Source organism: Vespula pensylvanica, chromosome 19, assembly GCF_014466175.1.
Source record: "Vespula pensylvanica isolate Volc-1 chromosome 19, ASM1446617v1, whole genome shotgun sequence".
Lineage (NCBI taxonomy): Eukaryota > Metazoa > Arthropoda > Insecta > Hymenoptera > Vespidae > Vespula > Vespula pensylvanica.
The window spans coordinates 1,056,010-1,078,745 of record NC_057703.1 but is presented as its reverse complement, the minus strand read 5'-3'; the positions used below and the strand labels follow the sequence as shown (position 1 = coordinate 1,078,745).

The window sequence follows — 22,736 nt, the reverse complement described above, 5'->3', positions numbered from 1 at the left end:
TTACTTATTAAGCGTATCTTCTAGTCAAACAGTCAACATATCTTTCACGTAAAATAAGTAATTACGTATGTATAATTACGTACATATTATATTGAAAGAGTCACTTTTATCAGATAGTAGATATAATATTTTGGTATAAAAATATAATATATTCCCTCCAGATGTCAATTACGGTCCAAAGTAGGGCCTGGACCGAGGACAAAATCCGAGGGAACTTGTGTGTTATATTATAATGATGATGTGTATATCGGAGGGTCAAGGTGCTCCGACTCTCCGCTAAAGTGTGCCTTGACCCTTTGACCCGACTTTGATGTAAATCATAATTCCCTGAAATTACCTATTTCCCAAATCCAAACTCTTATCTAAACTTGAAGTATGTCTTAAACAGCCACATGCCATAATTGATAAATTCAGTTGAATATTACAAATGCACATGCCATCGTAATGAATCGACGAGAAAAATGGTCCTTCTATTGATTTTTTTTTTATTTTATTCTTTTAAGTTCAAATCAAAATCGATGTAAATGTTTTGTTTTCTCTACATTATTTCGATCCGTAATAACGACAGATGCGTGAACAGTTGATTTATTCAACATATATTTCTAATTCTACGAATAATATATACGCGGTAGCACCTGGACCGATAAAGTTTACTCTACAAGTATATATACATACACATATATATATATATATATATATCTTCTTTATTATTCGCTTTTTATATAAAATGGCACGGTATTCGCATTAGCGATGTGCATAATTTAATCGGATAAAAGCAAATATGTATACATGAAAATGCATGTAATATTTATCAAATTTCCATAACTTTGTTAAATCAAACTATCTATATGTCGTCTACGAGCCTCAACTTTGTCGTTTCGAATCGATTGAATATAGAGCGCAATACGTTTATTATGTACGTCGAACGCGATTAAAAAAAAAGTATTAAAAAGTGCACACTATAAGTCGAGTCTATATTATTTTTCAATTTTAAATTGTTCTACTGCCAAAGAATTCTTATTATACGGCATCTGTGGCATATCGTACACTTTAAGCGATTTTGCTTCTTAAAGTTTTGTACTTCCATTAATTGAATATAATAATATTCATGAAAATAATTTTAGCGCGCAATGGGTATTGAATAAAGTGAACGTTTCTTCAGTTTTACTTGACAATTCTATTACACACACCCGGCACGTCAATTGCACATCACGTGGCGATTATTACAAATTGTCGTTAACAACATTTTTCATTTATTCTTTTTATTATCTTTGATATATATCGTCCTTATAAACTCCTGGGAATTAGTAATGTAAAATCATAATATAAAATAAAAATTTTAATCTTTAAGCATCATTATTTGGAAACTTATTTTTGAAACACACACATTATATATATATATATATATATATATATATATATATATACACATATATACATATATATCAATATTTTTAATAGCAAATATGTTTAATAATACATTTATAACGAAAAAGGTTCCTTTTAAAGGAAATTCATTATTTACATAGTAAACTAAAATCGAGAGAGATATTTATGATTAATGTTCGCGTTTAAACATTTATTTTTTATAGATATTAGCAGTTTTGTTTCTGAAGATTGCTTATGTTTTAACAAATGACATTGTAATGAAAATAATGCTAAAAAATACAGCAAATCACTAAGAAAAATCATATTTATATTTTCTACCAATCATTATCCTTATTAATTTTATTTATTTATGTATGTATGTATGTATGTATGTATGTATGTATGTATGTATGTATATATATATATATATATATATATATATATATATATACATATACACACACACACGACTTATTTACATATTATTTGATTTCTAAATTAATTTCATATAATTTTAATGATATATTAAAAATAATGGTCGTATTACCAAGAAATATGCAATTAATGCATATATATAAATATGTTATCTTTTGTACAATTGTCTTTATAAAAATATTAATAGGTACTGCCCCTGAAAATGCAATATGATGAATAACCTAACTCAAGGACATATAGAGGAGACTATTTTGTCTTTACACTTACTTATTAGATACCTATAAGTATATCAATGTCATTTAATATTGCTCTATAAGACTGGAAAATCTCTTTTAAATATATTTGCAATTGGTCCTAAACAGAGCTTGGTTTTATAAGCTCATATTTATCAGTACTTCCACCGAGAGTTTTTAATTCAATTACTAAATCCCTTATATCAACTTTACGAGATATGACTAATTTTCTTTGATCTTTTGGACCATAACTATGTGATTTTAGGCCCATTTGTCGTGCAAGTCTACAAGAAGAAATAAAGTTTTTAAACATATGTTTTTACATAGAAAAAACTCGATATGTTTTACTGTACTTACTTATGTATTACTGTTCTTTCTTCGTTTGAGAATTCTGGGGAGAATACTAAATCAGTTTTCATATCACCCATTAGGTATTTTTTCAGTATATCTCTACATTTTAATTCTAATTCGCGTAGATTCGAAGCTTTTACTTTTAATCCTAAACCCTCTCGACTAACTTGTTGTTTAACACTGTAAGTTATTACAAATGTTTATTTTTATACAAGTATTCGAAATTATTTGAAACTAATATGATTGTCTGCTTACATAACTGGCTCAACAATTCCTTGCTGAGATTTTCCAAGTCCTCCACCTGTCCAACCCATAAGTTTCATTAATCTTTTTCCAATATTATCATCAGAAATAGAATCATGAGATGATGTATTTTGCAGCATCGATGTTGTTGTTACATTTGCTTCTTCAATAAAATTATGTTTAATCTGTAAATATAACAACTTGTAACAAAAGTTTTATATATATTAGATTAATTAAATACATAATATAATTGATAAACTAACTTTGATAGTATAATAATATTTTTGTAATTCACGCAAGCCTATGACCGATGCTTCTTTCTTGGCTAGTTTCTGATTTGTGCCATAAGATTCCGCAAGTTGTTTTGCATTAATTAAAATAATACATTGCCTATAATATGTATATGGTATGTTATTAACAAAACAAATCTAATACCATTGAGATTATCTGTATTTTACATATTTATCATTTCTTTCAAATTAATATATTTACCACTTGTTCATGTTAGTTTTATTAATTTTCCACTCTATATTGCCACCAGAAACATTAACTGCGCAAGCAAGTATCGTTTGTGGTAAATCTCCCGGTCTTTCTACTAATACTATATCTCCAAATGGAGATTCATCTAATTTAATTTTTTTAGCAGGTACGTTTTCTATCTTGTTTTCACTTTTAATTGAACTCGGATCGTTTGTACATGTGTCTGTCTTCCCTGTGCTACCTGGTAATGGATTATTAAATCCTATAACATTAAACTGTGTTTGATTACATAAATGTAGATTATATATATGTAGATGTATACACACATATATATATTCACTTGCTTATACAATATGAAGAGATTATTTTAAAACTTGATAAACTCACAGTTTTTGGATGTACCTTGTGCCTTTGTACGAGCAGCATCTGATGCTTTTACAAATGTTCTTTGTAATTTGTTCTTCTTTCTTTCTCTATATTCGCAGACAACATCTTGAGCTAATTCTGATATCAAATGCATAGTTTCTTTTGGATATCTATATATATGTGAATTGTAATGAATGTTAAAACAAAAATAAATACATCAGAGATATCTACTGAATGATAGAATACCTGCAGCCTAAAATTTCTACATTGGTGAACACTTGAGCTAAACAAAGTAACTCATCCTCTGGAAACTTATCTTTATGTGCTAAAAGAAATTTACGTCTTAATTCCCAATGTTCATCGGACTCATGCTCCGCTTTATATTGTTCTACGTCCCAATTTGTTGATGTATTCATCCTTCGATTTAGATATGTACACTAATTTAAAAGGTTAGTTTGTTGATCGAAACGTATTAATATATTTACACTGTACGCGTATTAATATTACTGAAACAAATACGAATAAATTAAATAAACTAATAAAACTATCGAAATTAATATAATAAAATAACCTATTCGATATTGAAATAAACTCTAAAAGGATAAATGTAACTTACCACTCAAACAATGAATGAAGTATTTCGCGGTAGTATCTTCATTCTGACGCCATGTTGTATCAGGTGACGCTAGTGCCGCTACTATATGTGTGCACTCTAGCGGCTATTGTTGATACTAAAAGCGTGCGTATGCTATTCGAATTATGAATGAATTAAATAGCTCATACACGTGTATCATACGTATTTTATATTTCATTCAAAAATAATATTCCAAGCTTCGATTCGGTTTATTCGAACTTTATTGATTAAACTAAACAAATAAAATAAATGTTTTGATCGTATTAATCAAGTATAATATTTTTTTTCTATCTTTTTTTACTTATTTAGTAATTACACAATTATTTCTATCCTTTATTTATCATTGATGCTTATTCTGGAAATTCTGATTTTCCCGCTTTAACTTACAATAATCGAATTATCGTATCTCGAAGCTCGATTAGAGGAGACTGCGCTGTAAGAAGAATCCATCGGCAGCGACATGGCAGTGACGAACCTAAGCTCGTGTCGTGGCTTCTCACGCGAATCGGACGATACCGTGTCTCTCATAATTGCTGTTTGTGTTTCTAATTAAATCAAGAACTTTGAGTCTATATTTATCCTTCTAAAAGATAATACTTATAATTACAAATAATAATTCAAGTAGATAAGATCATCCTATACAAAAAAATCTTTCTACTCAACGGAATATAAACTTATTTAATAAATTATCATTAGCATTCTGTGTTATATTGTTAATGAATTGGAAATTTCAACGGTTAAATTCAAAGTAAAAAATTTCGAGGTTTAGAATGATCGAAAAGAAGATTTTCGAACGTTTGTACAGTCTCATAAGGTCGTGTCCCGGATCGAGACTTCATCGTACGAATCGATCACGTATAAAGCGATGACAGTAAATGACGAGCCTGGAAATATCAATAATGTACGACGTATATATGTACTTAGTAAAAAATTGATCGAGCTTCGATTATTTCTCTACACTATATCAACTGCATACGTATGAATCGAACGAGGGAGAAAATTGTTAGAGGACGACAACCGGAAGAAGATAAACGCTTGAAACGACACGGATTCACCGGAGCGTCCTTGTAACACTATCAATTTCACAATAGATTATCGAGAAACAGGAGTAGGCCACATCGGACAGGGATAGATAACTCCAGTTTCGTGATTATTTTGTCCTATCGTAATCTTGTTCGTACATGAATGATGTAAACCAGTACACGGTGAGTCTATTTTTTTTTTTTTTTAAATAAGTAACAATCCAATTGTTTTGTTTCTATAATTAATTAGATCCCTCATGTGACATCGATCTTGAGTTCGACCACTTTTGATCACGGAAAGGAGTTCGAAAAAATTCATGATTAACGAAAAATGTCAATATCTTAGGAGGAAATCAGATATCTATTGAACAAAAAAAAAAAAGAAAAAAATTTGTTGAGACAACATCACGCACGACCGTTCATATTTACTTGTCCTTCGAAACAAATAGAATGAGTCGAACGGAGAGTGTTAATATGAAGTGAAACACGAACTTTATCATTTTAATCGAACATATTAATAATATCCTTATCTAGATTCTGCGAGAAAGTCTCTCAAGTATTATGTATTTTACGGAAAGATCTAAGAGTTCACAGAGAAGTTCCTTGTTAATGAAAGAACGTACTGCAAGTGACAGGATCTGATCTACCTGAAAGAATACCGATGAAAAAGAGATCTTCCTGTTTTTCTTTCTCCTGGATTTTCTTTTAAAAAACTTTGTCTCCCTTTAGAAATCCCAGTAATAAAAGAACGGGATCAGTATGAAAAAATTTCCTTTCCTCTTCTAAAAGCGTGATCCTTTTTCTTTTTCTTCTTCTTCTTCTCTTCTTCCTTAAAAATCCTCGACTTGAACACAGCGTTCTGTTAGACACAAAATTTGTCTCGATTATCGACCGGACCGGGCAAATGCATCGGCCGCAGGACGCAGTCGCGGCTCAGGCGCGGCCTTGGGCGCCGAAGCTGCGCGACTTTTCTCGCCGCTGGATCGAGTCTCTGAGAGCTCTCTACGGGGAAAACGGTGCTTCCTCGGTGTCCACCATCCGTAATCTCATGGGTAATTTACAAAGTGATGGTAAGAAGAAAGGGAAGAAGGTAAGGGATGTCGCAAATGTTACATATCCGAGCGTCGACATTCCTGAATTTGCTGATATAGCAAAAATCGAAGGAAAGAAAAGTTCAAAGAGTTTAGAAGATGTGGCTAGTTTCGAGATCGGCAAGAGCGCACACATATACAAATCTTCCATTGAGAAGTTACAAACTCCAGCTAAGAGACAAGCACCTAAACCACCGATAGCCAAATCTGAGGTTGGTGCAATCGATCTCTCTTAATAATTCAGAAAATTTTTATTACCATCATAAGGAATTTATTAAACGATTAGAAATCATTTTCAATCGTATCGATATCCTACAGGTCGGAAAGACAACGCCCGATGTAAAATCAAGTTCGCAATCTCAACATCATGGGGAATCATCAGCTACAAATATTCCTCATGATGTTGAGAACGAGATGATCGATAAAACACCTAGTGGAATGTCTAGTATCATCAATGGAACAGGCTCAACATCGAAAGAACCGAGTATTGGAACTAACACAACGCCGGTGAGCCTAACGAACCCATCATCTACGTTGCTGGTCACCGACTCCTGGCGTCTAGCCAACAAAGGTTTGCTAGTAGCCGAGATATCTGCACCGCTCAGTCAGGAATCTTCCAGTGACAGTGTCTTTACCGATCCAGAGGAAGCTCCATTACCTGCGGAAACGCAATGCGCTCCTATTACTCCGTCTTCGACGGATACACTGGTGGCTTCTGTCTCATCACGCGATGATCACAGCGATAAAAGATCACCATTTGCTGTCCTAAGGCATAAGAAGATTCAATTACCTCCTACACCCTCGCAACTAAGTAAGGATCCGATTGATTTTTCTCATTTTATTACGATTTTATTAAAATTAATGCTATTAATCGATCCATTTTCTTTCGATTAGATCTAAAAACGAACGAGGAAGTTCGAGATTAAATGTATTTGCTTGTTACCTAATATCATTCTTATCATCAACAGCTTAAATGTTTGATTTGTGTTTGTAAAAATACTTATCTCTTTAATTACCTACTATCATTTTTCACGAGTCACGATGTTTCCTTGCGAAAGTTCAATACTCTCTCTTTCTCTCTCTTTTTCTTTTTTTGTCTCAAAATTTTTATATACTCATCTGAATGATAATTTTTATTATTCCCAGACATCTCGCAATCACCAGCCAGTGATACTAGAAAGACACCACATAGAAGACATACCATGTACGAAACTTCGCCTGAAAGTCAAGTACTTAGAAGAGTAGCAAATTTGGTTTTAGATCGTGCTAGTCTTGATTCTAAAATCAACGAGAATGCAAAAGTTATACCACGCAAGCTCGATTACGGTCTTTATAGTAAATTCGAAGGTGAGTAGAAATTAAATACGATCATAATTAATTTAAAATATATTTCGAATTGAGTCATTCTTTCGAAGAACAGAAATTCTGATTATAGAAAAAAGATTAGATATATTTGAAAGACTAAAAATAGCAACCGATATATACAATCATTTGTTTCGACGCGATCATAATTAAACGTTTATGTCAGTTTTGTTTACACCCGATTAAAATTATAAAAATTCTCGTATCATTTTAAAAGGACGAAGAATGATCCGGAGAACGGTAATCGGACGATTAATTTTTATAAAGAACTCGAGAGGCGTAGATCATGTTAAAAGCATGTTACTGTGTATATGTGTTGAACGATAATGAAAGCAGACGCGTTTACACTGATAAGAGAGACACAGAGGTTTCTCGTTGAAACCTCTTTTTAGTTTTCTATTGGAATTCGGTCGATTGTTAAGCGCTATGTAAAATGTCGAGCAAGTATTTTTGACGTTGACATTTGGCTGGATGACAGAAGTGTGATATTATCGCAGTGTGCTTGTCATTTCTTATTGAATTTTTCCATTAAAAGTGACATCTCGTGAACGACGAGATCAGAGTCGATCAATATCACTTTTTTCTTCTTTCTTTCTTTTATTAATCAATGTAGAGGAAATTGAATTTATCTGTCAATCCATATTAATAACTATACTTCATTTTACACTTTGTGTTTTACATCAAAATTATTTATATTTAAAATACAAAAAGATTAATATTCATATGCGTGCTGTTTTTTAGAATCAAAAAATTTCGTATATTAGAAAAAAAAAGAATTCTCACATTTTGAAATAATATGATTATGCGAAAAATATGAATTTTATAGTATTACGATAATAAGTCACGAGAAAGAGGGAGGAGAAAGAGACCTACGTGATAAAAGCTTGTATTCTCTTGTCCACGTGCACAATGATAACTCTTTCATACGTTTTCTCCTAACACTACGATATTTTTACTTTCGTTAAGTCTTTCATACAAAGATTGAGAAAAAAAGTGTTATCACGAACGATCTTCAAGGTTTCTAATTTTTTTGTACTTTCTTTCAGGATTACGTTTGATAGAAGTATTGACGTCGGAGTTACCAGAACATTTAAAATCTCAACTGACAGATGCGGAACGTGAAAAACTTGATTTGGCTTTTTATTCTCGTTTAGTATCAACCGGTCTTCTTCGATCATTTTCAGATAAAGATAGCACAAGTAATATTTCACATACGGTAAGTATCATTAGATGAATATTTACATACGATTATTTTAATAAGTTTTACACGAATAGAAAGTTATGAATAGCGATACGATAAGCTGCTTCACCTGACAAGTGAACGGTGACGTCGAATGACGAAACCTATCGCATATTTATCGATCTCCTTCAACCATCGAAAATTCCAGGACAAAGTAAGAATTTTAATCTCGCGACCTTGTCACCGTGGCTTTTAACCTTTATATCATATTCGTTTCCACTTCTACGATTAGCCGAGATAGTTGAATATGATTTATAATTTTTTTCAGATTCTATAGACTCTGTATATATTATAATCACAGTAGTTAAAACTAGATATGTTTTCGACTAACAAGATTACAAATTTGCTGCAGGTATCTTCTGGTAATCATCGAAATCAATACGATACATTGTCCCCTACCGAAACTTTGAAACGATTTAAAACAAACGAGGATATCGAAAGATTGGAAAAGGAATTGATCGATCTGAGGAACGAGATTGAAAGATTAAGAAAACAAAATAAGGATGTATCTACGATGGCACAGGACAAGTGTGTTCAAACATCTCCAAAAAGTGTATCGCCGACCGGTACAAGTGCAAGTTCGCCTTCATCAAACGATTACAAAAGTGCATCAGCAGCGACGAGTGTTAGCGATGGAGAGAGAGTCACGGTAATCTCTCTCGACAGTTCACCCGTTTTGCCTAACAAATCTGTCGTCTCTAGCCAATCGAAGGAATCTAAAGAAGAACCTGAAATAACTAATCTACGAATGTTATTGAAAGACGAGAGATCGAAGATTCAAATTTCTACTCAAAATTCACTTTCACCGGATAACGAAGATACTAAAAATCAGGAGAGTAATTTATCTCATACTGTGAATGGAGAAATCGTAAGTGAAACATCTGAAAGAAAAATGTCTGTTAAAACAGAAATAATTGAGTTATCCAAAACCAAATTATCCTTGTCAATTCTTACCGTCGAGGGTGTCGAAAGAACGGCCTTAGTGAATGGAAAAGTGCAAGAAGATACATCACAGACCTGCTCTCCCCCACCAGCTCCACCTCCTCCTCCTCCTCCTCCTCCCCCTCCTCCACTACTACTACCACCTCCTCCGTTACTTTCGATAGTAACGGAATCTAATATTAATTCTCAATCGAAACAAGTTCCGGCGTTATTAGCTACGTGTATCTCACCACCATTACCATCTCCACCATCCTCGTTAGATTTACAAACTTTGTGTATACCTCCACCTCCTCCTATGCCAAGTACTACACAAGTACAATTTTCACAACCACCACCTGCACCACCTCCAATGCCAGGATTGATAGGACAAAGTTCTGTATCTTCACCACCACCGCCACCACCACCACCACCACCTATGCCTGCAATTAGTGGACCTCCACCTCCTCCACCACCACCACCAATGCCTGGAATAATTGGATCACAACCTCCTCCACCACCACCAATACCAGGAATGTCAGGGCCATCGCCACCTCCTCCTCCACTAATGCCAGGCATGACTGGACTACCACCGCCACCACCGCCACCACCACCAATGCCAGGCATGACTGGACCACCACCACCACCACCACCACCACCAATGCCAGGCATGACTGGACCACCACCACCTCCACCAATGCCAGGAACATCTGGACCACCACCACCTCCACCAATGCCAGGAACATCTGGACCACCACCACCACCAATGCCAGGAACATCTGGACCTCCAGCACCACCAATGCCAGGAATAACTGGACCACCACCACCACCAATGCCAGGTATGACTGGACCACCGCCACCACCTCCTCTATTTTCTACCTCGATCACGGGAGCAGGTCCTGGCTCAAATGCATCAGGACCACCGCCACCTCCACCACCATTCGCTTCTACTCCAACTCCTTTACCTGCTCCTCCTATTGGAGGCTGGAATCCTCCTAGCAGATCGAGTAAGTAACAACGAAACGGACTACTTCCTAAACAAAATTGAGAATATCAAGAATGTTTTATAAATCTTCATTTTTTTTTCTTTCAGCATTGAGAAAACAACCTTTAAATCCTGTAGTACCAATGAAGCCACTCTACTGGACGAGAATCTTAGCACCGATGGCTGCTTCCAGTATAGGAGAGTCTATGGTAAAATTAAAATTATATTTTATAATAGTTTAGATTTCATTAATTTATTCGAATCAATTTCATAGACGTCTTTTTGGGCGGAATTAGAAGAAGAAAAAGACCTCGATATCACAGAATTTACAAATTTATTTTCACGCCAAGTCACTGAACGGAAACTTGCAAGAAAAGGGGAGGATGTGGCTAAACCATCGAAAGTGCAGCCAGCTAAGATACTCGACTCAAAACGATCGAAAACTGTTGGCATTTTGGAAAAAAGTTTACACGTAGATTTCACTGAAGTTGAAAATGCTGTTTATAATCTGGATACAAGTGTGATCAGTCTCGAAGCACTACAACAAATTTACGAAGTTGTTAGTATGAATTTTGAATTTGTTAAAATCAAAAAAATTAATTTAAAATAAAAATTTATTTTCCCTTGCTTTTTTTAAAATTATTTTTTTTACAGAGAGCTACACAAAAAGAATTAGACGAAATAGTTGCTCACGAAGAAACTAATTCAGAAGTTCCATTGGATCGTCCAGAGATTTTTTTAAAACGATTAGCAGGAATAGATCACTTCAGTGAAAGAATGGCTTGTTTGGTGTTCCAATCCGAATTTCAAGATGCTATTTCATCCGTTTCGAGCAAATTGACGAATTTAAAGACGATTTGTGATTACTTGAACAATTCTAATTCATTGAAGAAGGTGATGGCACTTATATTAACTTTAGGAAATTATATGAACGGTGGTAACATGATGAGAGGACAGGCGGATGGCTTTCATTTGGAAATTCTTGACAAATTGAAGGATGTTAAATCTAAAGTACCGGGTATTACTTTACTACATTACATCGTAAAAGCACGATTAGCTCAGGAAAAGGATTGTAATTTTGATGAACCATTACCTTTGCCTGTACCTGAGCCAGCTGATATCAAAGCAGCTTCGACGATAAACTTTGAAGATATTACGAAGGAACTTCAAAGGCTGGACGATCAATTGAAAGGTAAACATTATTTTTTGATCTAATAAATAAACTTATTTCTTTTTTTTTTAAATTCATTTACTTTGTTTTTAGCTTGCAAAACAAAATACGAAGCTGTGATCGAATCTAATCCGCCTAATGCTCGGGTATTTAAAGAAAATATGAACGCTTTCTTTACCAGTGCCACGACGGAATTAGAAAACGAAAATAAAGCATTAGTCGAGGCCAAAAAGAAATTTAAAATTGTTATGCAATTTTATCAATTCATACCTAAGGGTGCAACTTTGGACACAGCTGATCCTAATCAATTCTTTTCACTATGGTTAAATTTCTGTCATGATTTCAAGGTAGGGTTTCAGGTATTAATTTTCAAATTGATGTAAGATTGAAAATGTTTTATGTTTTCTCATTTACAAACTAATTCTTCTTCGCAGGATATATGGAAGAAGGAACAGCAACGTCTAAGAAAAGAAAAAATGGAACAAGAGATTTGGAAGAGACTTGAAAGTAAGAGAAATGTTCAAAGAAAAAAATTAGATCCTCATGGATTAAAAGCTAGGATATTAAAAAAAGAAAAACTTTCTAAGAAGTATGACGCGTGATAATTTCAATTAGATAAAAGGAAATGAATTAAATCGATATGAAATATCGGGTAGAAAATTAAAAAAAAGAAAAAGAAAAAAAAAGAAAAACGAATCATAAGAGAATATTGAAAATTAAATAATAAATTAAATCACAGATATAGTCGTATAAATATAATTTCAATTATGGCTCAAAAACAATTCATTTTGAATGAAATCGATACTTTCTATTTTTGTTGAATAATGTTATATTTATAATCTATCTATTATTTTCCTTTTTTTTTTGTATAATCGTTTTGTCAAACATATTCCTATTTCTTTATTTAAATTATTTATATTTTGTCTTGATTAAGCATGTTACATATTTATATTTTTGTATCTCAATTATTTATTAATATTATTTTTTTATAATTATGATAAAATATGGGTTCCGATCAGTATTCTCGTTGGATTAATTAATTAAATAAATATATAAACTTTGTTAAAAATTTGTATATATATATATAAAAAAAAAAAAACAAAAAAGAAAAAAAAGAAAATAAAAATAAAAAGTCGCATCGGTAAAATATCCGTCCCGATCTTGCGCTATAGAACGCTATAGATCTTTACTGCGTCTCTTCAACGATAAATAACACAATTATCTGGTTATTGATTTAATCGTTGTTAATCATAATCCCAACGATTTATTATATGTTAATCCGCACATAGAGCTCACGCCTAAACACCGTGTTAAGTTTTTCTTACGAATTTTATATAAACTGTTTATTGTAGAGAGAGATATTGATAAAAAATGTTTAATAAAAAAAACTTTGTATATTTATATGCGGCGGTAAAAAGTCCGGTTTTTAATCCTTTTCCATACCTACCTGCTTTTATTTCTTTAACAAAAATACACTTAGTATGTTTTAAAAAGTTTAAATAATAATGAAGCTCTTAATTTATGTATATATTTATATCTTTTTCACTGCATCATCAGCAATAATACAGAATTGTACAGTAAGGTGAAAACAAAGTTCAAAAGATTGTTAACACATGTAATTGTGTTATACGTAAACGTGTTATATTAATGTGTCATCGTATTAATCGCGTTTGCATTATAAAAAATTGGAAATGTCTATCGCGAAAGACTTCTTTATCACGAAACATTACACAAGCTTCGTTCTAAAAAAGTCCGTAAACCTTTTGCGGAGAGTTCACGTACATTATAATAGCTTTAATACACAATATTTTTTTTTCCTGTATGTCCACCTGTTTTCAAATACCGCAAAGATTCATCTATTGTATAGTTCATTTTTCTTAGTTTTTTTTTTCATTTTTTTTTCTTTTTAACTTTACGATGTCTTTCGTGTAACATAATAATAATAATAAAGAAAAATACAACACATTACATTGAATAATTTGTGCCTTCGTATTAATAAAACTAAGTTTGATTATGATCTCTTCCATACCATGTTACTTCCAATTTGAACATGTTTCTATGGTAAAATGAACTCTTTCTCAAAATGATAGAACGTCAGGTGAAAAAACATAATGTATATCAATATTTACACCTCGGTTATATATTTCTTCGACGTTTTCTTTTTTCCTTTTTTCACACAATTGCAATATAATTAAATAACTTTCAGCAAAAAAAATGTGCATCTTAGCGAGAGAAAGAAAAAAATATAAATTCTTATAATAGAAATACAAAAAGATCACTTTGTTCGGATCTTTCTCTTTTCTCGTTCATTTTTTTTTTTATAAATAAATGATAAGATAAACTTCCTTCTCTCTTTCTCTCTCTCTTTCTCTCTCTCTCTCTTTCTCACTCTCTTTCATTCTCTCTTTCTCTCTCTCTCTCTCTCTCTCTCTCAATTATTATTATAAAAAAAGAAGAAAAAAAAAGGAAGAACAAATACAATACTATGAAAGTGAACGATGATCTACACATACGTATACAACGCACACAAAAGGAATTACGCGTAGATCCATTGGAGAAAAATACTAATTGTACATTATTTTATGTACTTTTCGGTTTATTATAAAAAATTCGCGTGTGATACCTAAGCAATCTAAAAATTACACATATCAAATATAATTACATTATAATAATTAAACAGTTATAAAGAAAAACCAAAAAAAAAAAAAAAAAAAATAAAATAAAAAATGTTTTACGCGCCAGAGTAATAGTAATAATATTAGTACGTTAATACGTTTAACAATTCGGTTTTCTTTTTTTAATATTGTTAAGTCTTTTTTTAAATATATATATAATATATTTTTTTTATTATTATTACTTTTATCTCGAAACAGTTTCAACTTTTTCGATGTTCAAGCGCATGAATATAACGCACAATAGCTCTCAAAGTCTTGAGTGAATTGATTATATCAATACCCAGTTTTCTTTTTCGTTTTTTTTTATTTTTTATTTTTTTTTTTATACCTTCTCGATATTTTCTTTATCGATTCATAGTATAATATTTCTTATCGAATAAAGACTTTTCAACGCACATCGCCGATAAAAGTCTCTTCTCTTTCCTCTCTATCTCTCTTTCTTATATATCCTTCATGTATAATCTTATAGATATATTACATAATAGACAAATATTTATAATAAGCTCATCCTATCGGGAACAAACTAAAGAGTTGGCTTCTCATTCTTCACTTACGAAGAGTATATACTTCGTACTAGAATTTGTGCTCCTTTTTTAACAGACAGCAAACATCCAGGCGCGAAAAGAATTGAAATGAAATATAAATTGAAAAAATAAAAATCGAATACTTCATTCCTTCTCTTTATCTATACCCGGATAAAATGCAAGTGTTCCCCTTCTCTCTTTTTCTCTCTCTCGCTCTCTCTCTCACATCATTCTCGTAATCCTGTTATTCCTTCGTGATATATAGCTTTCTTCATTTTATTAATTTTTTTATTCTTTTTTTAGTTAATAATTTCTTTCGTTTTCATTTTTTTCTCCTTCAATCGATCTTATACGATTACTCAGATTATTTCTACTAACGTGTATTTGGCATGGAAAAGCAAGATAATTATTATTATTATTATTATCATCATTTTCTTTTTTTTTGTTCTCTTTTCCTTCGATAGGCAAACACGTAGGATAAGATAAAAAGCTCCTCGATAAATATTCGATTATTGTTAGGCAAAAAAGAAATTGTCGAGATTACAGTCGGAAAGGTGCTCTTTGATCGATAGGCGTTGGTTTCCCTTTACGAGTTCCACTTGACGTAGTATTTGAGACTGAAGTGTCTGATGCTCCTGATGGTTTTCTTGATAATTTTAGAGACGGTGGCAGTGGTGTGCTCGAACCACTGGACGGTGTGCGCGTTCTGTGATAGAGAAAAAACAAAGAAAAAAAAAGATATTATTTTTTACAATCGACCATTTACGTCTCGACCATTTTTGTCTCGTTCGACAACTCTGGTTTAACAAATGATTTCAATTATATTAGGGATTAGTCATTATTACCTAGCGTGTTTAACAGCCAATGGGATGTTAGTTGCTGAATTTGTACAGATGGAACTGCTCCTGGCATTGTGAAAAATAGATAGATAGTTAGTTGTTGTTATTGTCGTTGTTGCTTGTTTCTATTGGCATGTGAATGTTATTATTATTGCATAGTTTAATACGTTTCATTATGCAATTTCAATAGACAAGCATATCTCTAACACATAAAGAAATATTCATTTTAATCGATGATATGCAACATGCTTATGATTGAGATTTATGATTGCAACAAAATGAAACAGAATGATCTAAAGATGAAGTCACACCGTTAAATATAACACAGGATAGATCAAAGTAGAATAGAAAAAAGAAATGATTAGTATTTTATAATATTGAAGTGATATAGAACAGGAAGAGAAAGAAAGAGAAAGAGAGAGAACATTCGTCATACCCAGTAGAATCAGTAGAAATTGTAGAATGGTTGCTTTGTGTCGAATGAGTTGAAATATTGCTGGTTGTTGATTGAGGGGATTTTATGTCCATTCCCACATAAACAGGTATCCTAGACCGGCTAAACCATCACCATTCGAATATTAGTTTGTTAACATGAATTGTTAAATATAGATGGCAACGATTAACAGACATTCACACAATTAGATTAGTATATTTCATCGTTATGATATATTTCAATACCGTCAATGTTAGTTAGTAGTTAATGACGACGATTATTTATTTTTTCATTCTGATATATGCATATATACATACATAAATATATATATATATATATATATATATATATATATATATACACACACACACAAAATAGATGTTTTTAATGAAAAAAAAAAGAATGAAAAAAGGAACTTAAACAACTAAACTGAAAACAAATAAATAATAAGCATCTGTTCCACCACCAACATTTGAACCTCACGATTATTTAAAAGCTCCTTTAGATTTATAATTTTTCTAATCAACTATCACAAAAGCAATTAAAGCCAAGCCAACTGTTCTCTTTCATTAATCATTTTCTAACGGTTAATGTATGCTTTACCTGATCGGTGTTCCGACACCAGTCAGGGTTGGTATGCTCGAAGCTCTATGGATTGAGCCAAACCTAAAAAAATGTTATTAACGAGAAGGGTTAACTATTATTCTGGAGCTTAACAAATCACCTTCAGTGATATTATTATTATTATTATTATTATTATTATTATTATTATTATTATTATTATTATTATTATTATTATTATTATTATTATTATTATTATTATTATTATTATTATTAATATAGTAATTAACGCATGTTGTGGTGGATCTAAATATGAAATTAAATTTAAATTTAATACAAAACGCAAAGCATACTAAAATGTATTGCAATCTAAACTATAAAATTAAAAAAAAAAGAGAAGAAAAGAAAAAAATAGAGAAAAGAAAATAATAATAGATTATTGAGAATAATAGTACATCGTTACTTCGTTATAATTGCTATAATTTCTTGCTGACTATGCGAATTAACGAACGAGCTTAATGCAAATTCTAAGTTAGTGTTTCTGAGAATATTAATTACTAAGCAAAGTTTATTAAAAGAACACAGACCTAGATGTTGCACTGCCACTAGCTGGACTAACCAGACCAGTTGGTGTACGTGGTCTAGAACTAGCTCCGTTGACAGGCGTACCTAATCGTCTACCAGAAATGCTATTATGTCTGCTAGATGTTGGTGTGTTGCCTGTTGTACCTACAGCAGTTCTACGAGGAATGCGACTTGGTGTACCTGCTTCGTCTATAAATCAAAATAAATTTAATGTCAGAAATACTTTGATAAGAATTTTATATACAAATTATCGTAATCAATCTTTTTTTTGTTTGATCAAATAATTATTTCATGTGAAATTTATATTTAGCAGAGATCAATCTACGAATACGAAATAAATATGTATTAATTTTTGAGTGAACAAAAATAGAATGAAGATTTAAAAAATATATATTTTTTTCTTCTTATGTTTTTAATTATAATTTACCTGTACTATCTAATGATTGTGTGGAACCATAACGACTTGGTGGTTTACTTCCTTGTCGTGAAGCTGGCCTACTACCTGGTCTACTTGTTGGTCTCGAAGCTGGCCTTGAGGCTGGTCTACTCGAAGGTCGGCTACCACCTATCAGAAAAATATCATTTTAATTTTAAACAATTTTAGATATTGAATTAATTTCATTCAAAGATAAAGTTTGTTAATTGCAAGATAAATTAAATCAATGAAATTCAAAAGAGAATACGATTCTCAAATCAAAAGATAATTTACCTGGTGTGAGATTGCTTCTATAAGGTGTGCTAGTTTTTCTGGCAGATATTCTGAATGAACCTTCATTGTCACTCAAACTATCTGGTGTACCTGCACTTAGGGATGAACGGGATGCTCTTGATTGACCCATTGGTACGCTTCGTGCGCTTCGTTCTCTCACCTATATTCGTAAAAAAGAGGGAAAATGATTTTTTTTAATTAATGTTCGAAATAATTGATAAAAACATTGGACGATAACTGTGTACAATTTCGATGGCTATGAACATTTACGAGAGTGTCTTGTGATTATTTATTTTCACATTTATTTAAAAATGATTGATGAAAATTTGATATTCTGTGTTCGAATGAATGAAATGAAAAAATTTTTTGGCAAATAATGACAAAGCAAATTCGTGATTGTGAATGAAATGTTTATAATTACGAATGCAGAAAGCGTATCTATCAAGGATAATTAAAAATTTATAATGAATTATCAATGCAATTAACTATTCGGATTTATTCAGACACTACTGCGATTGAAATCTATAATTGTTACAAAGTTTTAATGATGAATTTTTGAAATAATCAAGTATGAACAATACACAAAAAAAGATGTATATATTTTTAAAATTATTATTAATGAATATGTAAATGACAGAGTTTGTTCGTACTTGACTTAAATGTATAATAAAAAAAAAAGAGAAAAAAAAAGACCACCTTAAAACTTACGAGAATAAAAATAAAATAGATCAAAAAAAGAAATGAAAAGAGAGGAAAGGAGAAGAACATGAAGAATATGATGATGATAGATGATGAAGAATATGATGAGGATGTGATTTTTTATTTATTTATTTATTTATTTTTTTCTTATTTTTTCGTTTAACTACGAATTACATGCAGACTTACCAAAAGAAGTTGGGAGAGATACAGTAGTTTATGGTGATTCGAAGTATCTCCGATCAACGCCACTATGCAACGCATCAATACATGACACATATCGTTATGCAGATATTCGTATTTAAAAGAACTACCATATAAAATATCTGTGTATGTGTGTTGTGTGTATATTAGAAAAAAAAGAAAAAAAAAAGAACGAAATAAAGATTTTCCTGCGTTTTAATATCTCATATAAAATTGCATTGTATCCGATAAATATCCAAAAAGTTTTATACCGATTATTGTTTTATATATATATAAATAAAAAATTCAGCGAAGATTCGAGAGTCGGAAAATTTATTTATAATTCGTTCATGTCCAAGGCGTTATCGAAGAAGGGCAGGGGGATATGAATATCGCGCGAATGAAAATAGGGCTTGAGGATAGTAGAACAATATTCGAGGCTTTTGAAACTAATCGTACTAATCAAAATGAACGAATATAAAATAACAGCAGCAAAATTAACTTATATATAGCTTTTTTAAAAAACACAAGCGGAACTTAAACGAGAGAAAATGAACATTTTTGGCTAATTGTTTCAGAGTTATAGAAAATAAGTTTTCTATCGTCTGATGACTACTTCTTTTATTCTAAAATCTATGATTTCTCATCTAAACCTCAATTTGAAGACAGAGAGTATTTACTAATTAGAATAAAAAAATATATATATATGTGTAAAAGCACACTCTAAATACACGCTTAAATTTTTATGTAATAATTTATTAACAGTGAATATATAACACACGTCTAGCGTGAAAAGGATGCTTTCAAAATGGTAACATGCTATTAAATGATTAAACTCAATGCCCTTACTCTCATTTAGACGTAATCTTAAGCGATAAGAAATTAAAATCGATAGAAAAGAACATTTTGTTCTGATCTAATTATGAGGAAGAAGGAGAGAGAGAAACAGAGAAAGAGAGAGAAACAGAGAGAGAGAGAGAGAGAGAGAGAGAGAGAGAGAGAGAGAGAGAGAGAGAGAGAGAGAGAGAGAGAGAGAGAGAGAGAGAGAGAGAGAGAGATAGGGCATTGAGAATTAAAGGGGAAAGGTTTTTTTTTTCATTTGCACTTTAAATGTGAGATGGATTTCAAGCGCACAAAGATCAATCAACTCATTTTAAATTAAAATCAACCCAAAAAACAAACAAATAGAGTTACAAAAAATAATAATAAAGACAGAGAGAGAGAGAGAGAGAGAGAGAGATATACAAATCATCTCGTATTAAAACGACAGCAGAAACAATAGAGAACTTGTTTGTTATTTACCCAGTGATAAGAGGGGGCGTGCATGTGAAGGGGATACGAGCACGGAAGGTCCTCCTTTTGCCTCAAACTCTCAAATATCGGCATCAGCTGGCTCATAAACTCCTCCGCTACACCCATAAACGAAAAATTTAGCGATGATACCACCTAACTCAATTTCTCATGCTGAAAAATCTTTTTTTTCTCTCTTCTCAACCTCGTTCAAGTTTCGACGAGGCAGCTGTCGTTTCTCATGACTCGAATTGATTAGAGAAAGAAAACTCTTCTTTGGGTTTATTTTCATATTTTTATTACAATTATTATGTTATTTATATACGTGTAAAAAAGCAATTCATTGATAGATCATTTGATCATTCTTAAAAAAAAAAAAGAAAGAAAAAAAAAAGAAAGAAAGAGGTAAGAAAAGAAGAGCTTCCTATATTTTTAAATTCCCATAATTGCCAATAAGGTCAATGACACTTCATTTTTTTCAGAGAAGACAGGTTTTTTTTTCCGAGACTGTTTTTATCAATCCATGATGGTAAAATAGCATAAAAAGTATCCGTGGCGCCACCTGAAGTATATTCCTGCAAGCTACTCGCTGTAACTCATTTTTTATCAACAAAATTGGTTTGTTGTACCATCGGGCGAAAAGTTTCTAGGAATTTTCTTCAGATGGCGCCAGATATATTTTTCCATGCGATTATATCATCGAAATTAATTTATTTGAAAAATTTGTTTTCCTTCTATAAAAATTTTGTTTCTTGAAATCACATCTCCTGAGGTGCTGATGCGTCGATTAGATGAAGATAAATTAAATATTTTGTTTTCATCTTTCCTTCCCTTTGTTTTATATATATATATTTTTTTAATTTGCTTTCGCCTTCGCCTATCAAAAAAATTGCTTACCAAAGCCGACACGATGACTATCACACAAGGCGAACCAATGCCTCTTTAAAATCTTATCAAATAGAGAATGATAAAAGCGTCTATTTCTATCAGCGAATACTACCAGCTATCCTCTCGTCAACCTTCACATGCTCATGCAAAATAAAAAATTATACCTAAATAATTATTATCGCCAATTTTCAAGAGTTTATCGAACCGATCATCGAGAGTACTCACCGATAAGATGATTAAAGTATCCATGGTATCCGAGAATTGATCATGCATGAATTATACGATCTCTCCCATATAATACACTAATACACAAAAATATGTACGTATATGTGCGAATATGAATGAAGCAATGAATGAATGAAGTTTTCTAGATCCAAAGAACGAACTAACTATTATAATAATCCCACGTACATATGTATGTATGTATGTATGTATATATGTATGTATGTATGCATGTATTAAGTTCGTTTTCAGGATCGTGGAAAAATGATGAAAACAAATGGTGAAGAAAGTGGAGCAAGTGTCGAAGCAAGGATCACAACAGATCATTTCGGTTTCAATATATAAATGTAATAAAAATACAAGTAAAAGAAGAAACGAAAAATAAAAGAAAAACAATTGAGAAATTATAAAAAATAAAAATGAAAAAGAAAAAGAAAAAAGACCGAAAAGAATCGTTGACGATGATCCTCGAATAGAAAGTTTAATAGAAAGAGGCTAGAGCTTATTTTTTTTTTCTTTCATTTGATATTGCGATGAGAGTTTTTTTCAATTTTATTTTCTTTTTTTCCATGTGATTGTGCTCACCATACTGGATGACATTACCTTGGTGATGGGTCCAGCTGAGGACATTTGCGTACGTTGAAGGGTCGATGTTGGGCTTGGCTTCGACCTGAATGCTGTCATTGTCTGGCTGACACCATCCGCCAATATGAATTGCTCCCTCAGCTCGATATTGGTTCTTCCCTTCGCTACAGTGTATTGCGTGCACGCAGTTAGAAGGAAGGCGTTATGGGAAAATGCCGGGTTATGAGAGGAGGTGCCAAAGATTTTTTTACAGAGAAAAAGAGATAGATAGATAGATAGAGAGATAGATAGACAAATAGATAGATAGACAGATAGACAGACAGATAGATAGATAGAGAGAGACAGCGAGAGTTTTTAAAATTATTTAAATTTCGGAATATGATAGTTTTTTTTTTCAAAAATGGAGTATTTTTTTTAAAGAAACAGAAAGAGAGAGAGAGAAAGAGAGAGAGAGAGATAGATAGATAGAAAGAGACAATCGATCAGACAAATAGATACAAAATTGAAAAATCATGCGAATTATCGATGGATGCGAAGAGTTGTGACAAAAAAATAGATTGTATAAAGAAAGGTACAACGAAGGAATGGAAATGACAAGATATATATATATATATATATATATATATATATATATATATATATATATA

At 31.8% G+C, this 22,736-nt stretch overlaps 3 protein-coding genes across 54 annotated transcripts in view; 1 reads left to right on the top strand and 2 right to left on the bottom strand.

Moving 5' to 3' along the window:
* Positions 1–1,824: 1,824 nt before the first annotated feature.
* LOC122635767 (NF-kappa-B-repressing factor) lies at positions 1,825–5,918 on the bottom strand. Of its 5 annotated transcripts, none has more exons than XR_006328744.1 (9): positions 4,093–4,580; positions 3,723–3,982; positions 3,513–3,646; positions 3,123–3,372; positions 2,894–3,020; positions 2,643–2,815; positions 2,394–2,567; positions 2,071–2,320; positions 1,825–1,999 (listed from the first exon to the last, which is right to left on the bottom strand). XR_006328744.1 is itself a non-coding variant. In XM_043826403.1 (9 exons), the coding sequence occupies exons 3-9, from the start codon at positions 3,890–3,892 to the stop codon at positions 2,158–2,160; spliced, it is 1,191 nt and encodes a 396-aa protein (XP_043682338.1). In that variant the 5' UTR covers positions 3,893–3,982; positions 4,093–4,655; positions 5,780–5,918; the 3' UTR covers positions 1,825–2,157. The 5 variants fall into 5 exon arrangements, 4 of the variants coding, with proteins under 4 accessions (XP_043682338.1, XP_043682337.1, XP_043682341.1 ...); XM_043826403.1 differs by adding an exon at positions 5,780–5,918 and having other exon boundaries at positions 1,825–2,320; positions 4,093–4,655; XM_043826402.1 differs by having other exon boundaries at positions 1,825–2,320; positions 4,093–4,342; positions 4,498–4,638.
* Positions 5,919–6,036: 118 nt separating this feature from the next.
* On the top strand, positions 6,037–13,300 carry LOC122635772 (formin-2). The gene is made up of 10 exons (XM_043826411.1): positions 6,037–6,435; positions 6,542–7,034; positions 7,370–7,570; positions 8,632–8,801; positions 9,178–10,750; positions 10,837–10,937; positions 11,003–11,287; positions 11,383–11,920; positions 11,993–12,246; positions 12,334–13,300. The coding sequence occupies exons 1-10, from the start codon at positions 6,037–6,039 to the stop codon at positions 12,499–12,501; spliced, it is 4,182 nt and encodes a 1,393-aa protein (XP_043682346.1). The 3' UTR covers positions 12,502–13,300.
* Positions 13,301–15,311: 2,011 nt separating this feature from the next.
* Positions 15,312–22,736, bottom strand: part of LOC122635759 (microtubule-actin cross-linking factor 1) — a 110,845-nt gene continuing 103,420 nt past the window's right edge. For 35 of the 48 annotated variants that reach the window (XM_043826364.1, XM_043826367.1, XM_043826372.1 and 32 more), the window contains 8 exons: positions 22,108–22,253; positions 18,226–18,385; positions 17,944–18,081; positions 17,519–17,705; positions 16,974–17,036; positions 16,374–16,493; positions 15,944–16,003; positions 15,312–15,804 (listed from right to left, as the gene is read on the bottom strand). In XM_043826364.1, the coding sequence (XP_043682299.1) occupies positions 15,639–15,804; positions 15,944–16,003; positions 16,374–16,493; positions 16,974–17,036; positions 17,519–17,705; positions 17,944–18,081; positions 18,226–18,385; positions 22,108–22,253 (1,040 nt within the window). In that variant the 3' untranslated portion in view covers positions 15,312–15,638. Of the gene's footprint in view, positions 15,805–15,943; positions 16,004–16,373; positions 16,494–16,973; positions 17,037–17,518; positions 17,706–17,943; positions 18,082–18,225; positions 18,386–19,110; positions 19,173–20,406; positions 20,514–22,107; positions 22,254–22,736 lie in introns of those variants that run through there. The other 13 variants (XM_043826384.1, XM_043826375.1, XM_043826379.1 and 10 more) reach the window with 10 other exon arrangements.

Excerpts from the sequence above, each read along its gene's own strand:
- LOC122635772 (XM_043826411.1), top strand. The coding sequence starts at position 6,037 with ATGCATCGGCCGCAGGACGCAGTCGCGGCTCAGGCGCGGCCTTGGGCG. Across the intron at positions 11,288-11,382 it reads TACAACAAATTTACGAAGTT|AGAGCTACACAAAAAGAATT; the intron begins GTTAGTATGAAT and ends TTTTTTTTACAG. Across the intron at positions 12,247-12,333 it reads ATTTCTGTCATGATTTCAAG|GATATATGGAAGAAGGAACA; the intron begins GTAGGGTTTCAG and ends TCTTCTTCGCAG.
- LOC122635767 (XM_043826403.1), bottom strand. The coding sequence starts at position 3,892 with ATGAATACATCAACAAATTGGGACGTAGAACAATATAAAGCGGAGCAT. Across the intron at positions 2,568-2,642 it reads GGAATTGTTGAGCCAGTTAT|TGTTAAACAACAAGTTAGTC; the intron begins GTAAGCAGACAA and ends AATAACTTACAG. Across the intron at positions 2,321-2,393 it reads GAAAGAACAGTAATACATAA|ACTTGCACGACAAATGGGCC; the intron begins GTAAGTACAGTA and ends TTCTTCTTGTAG.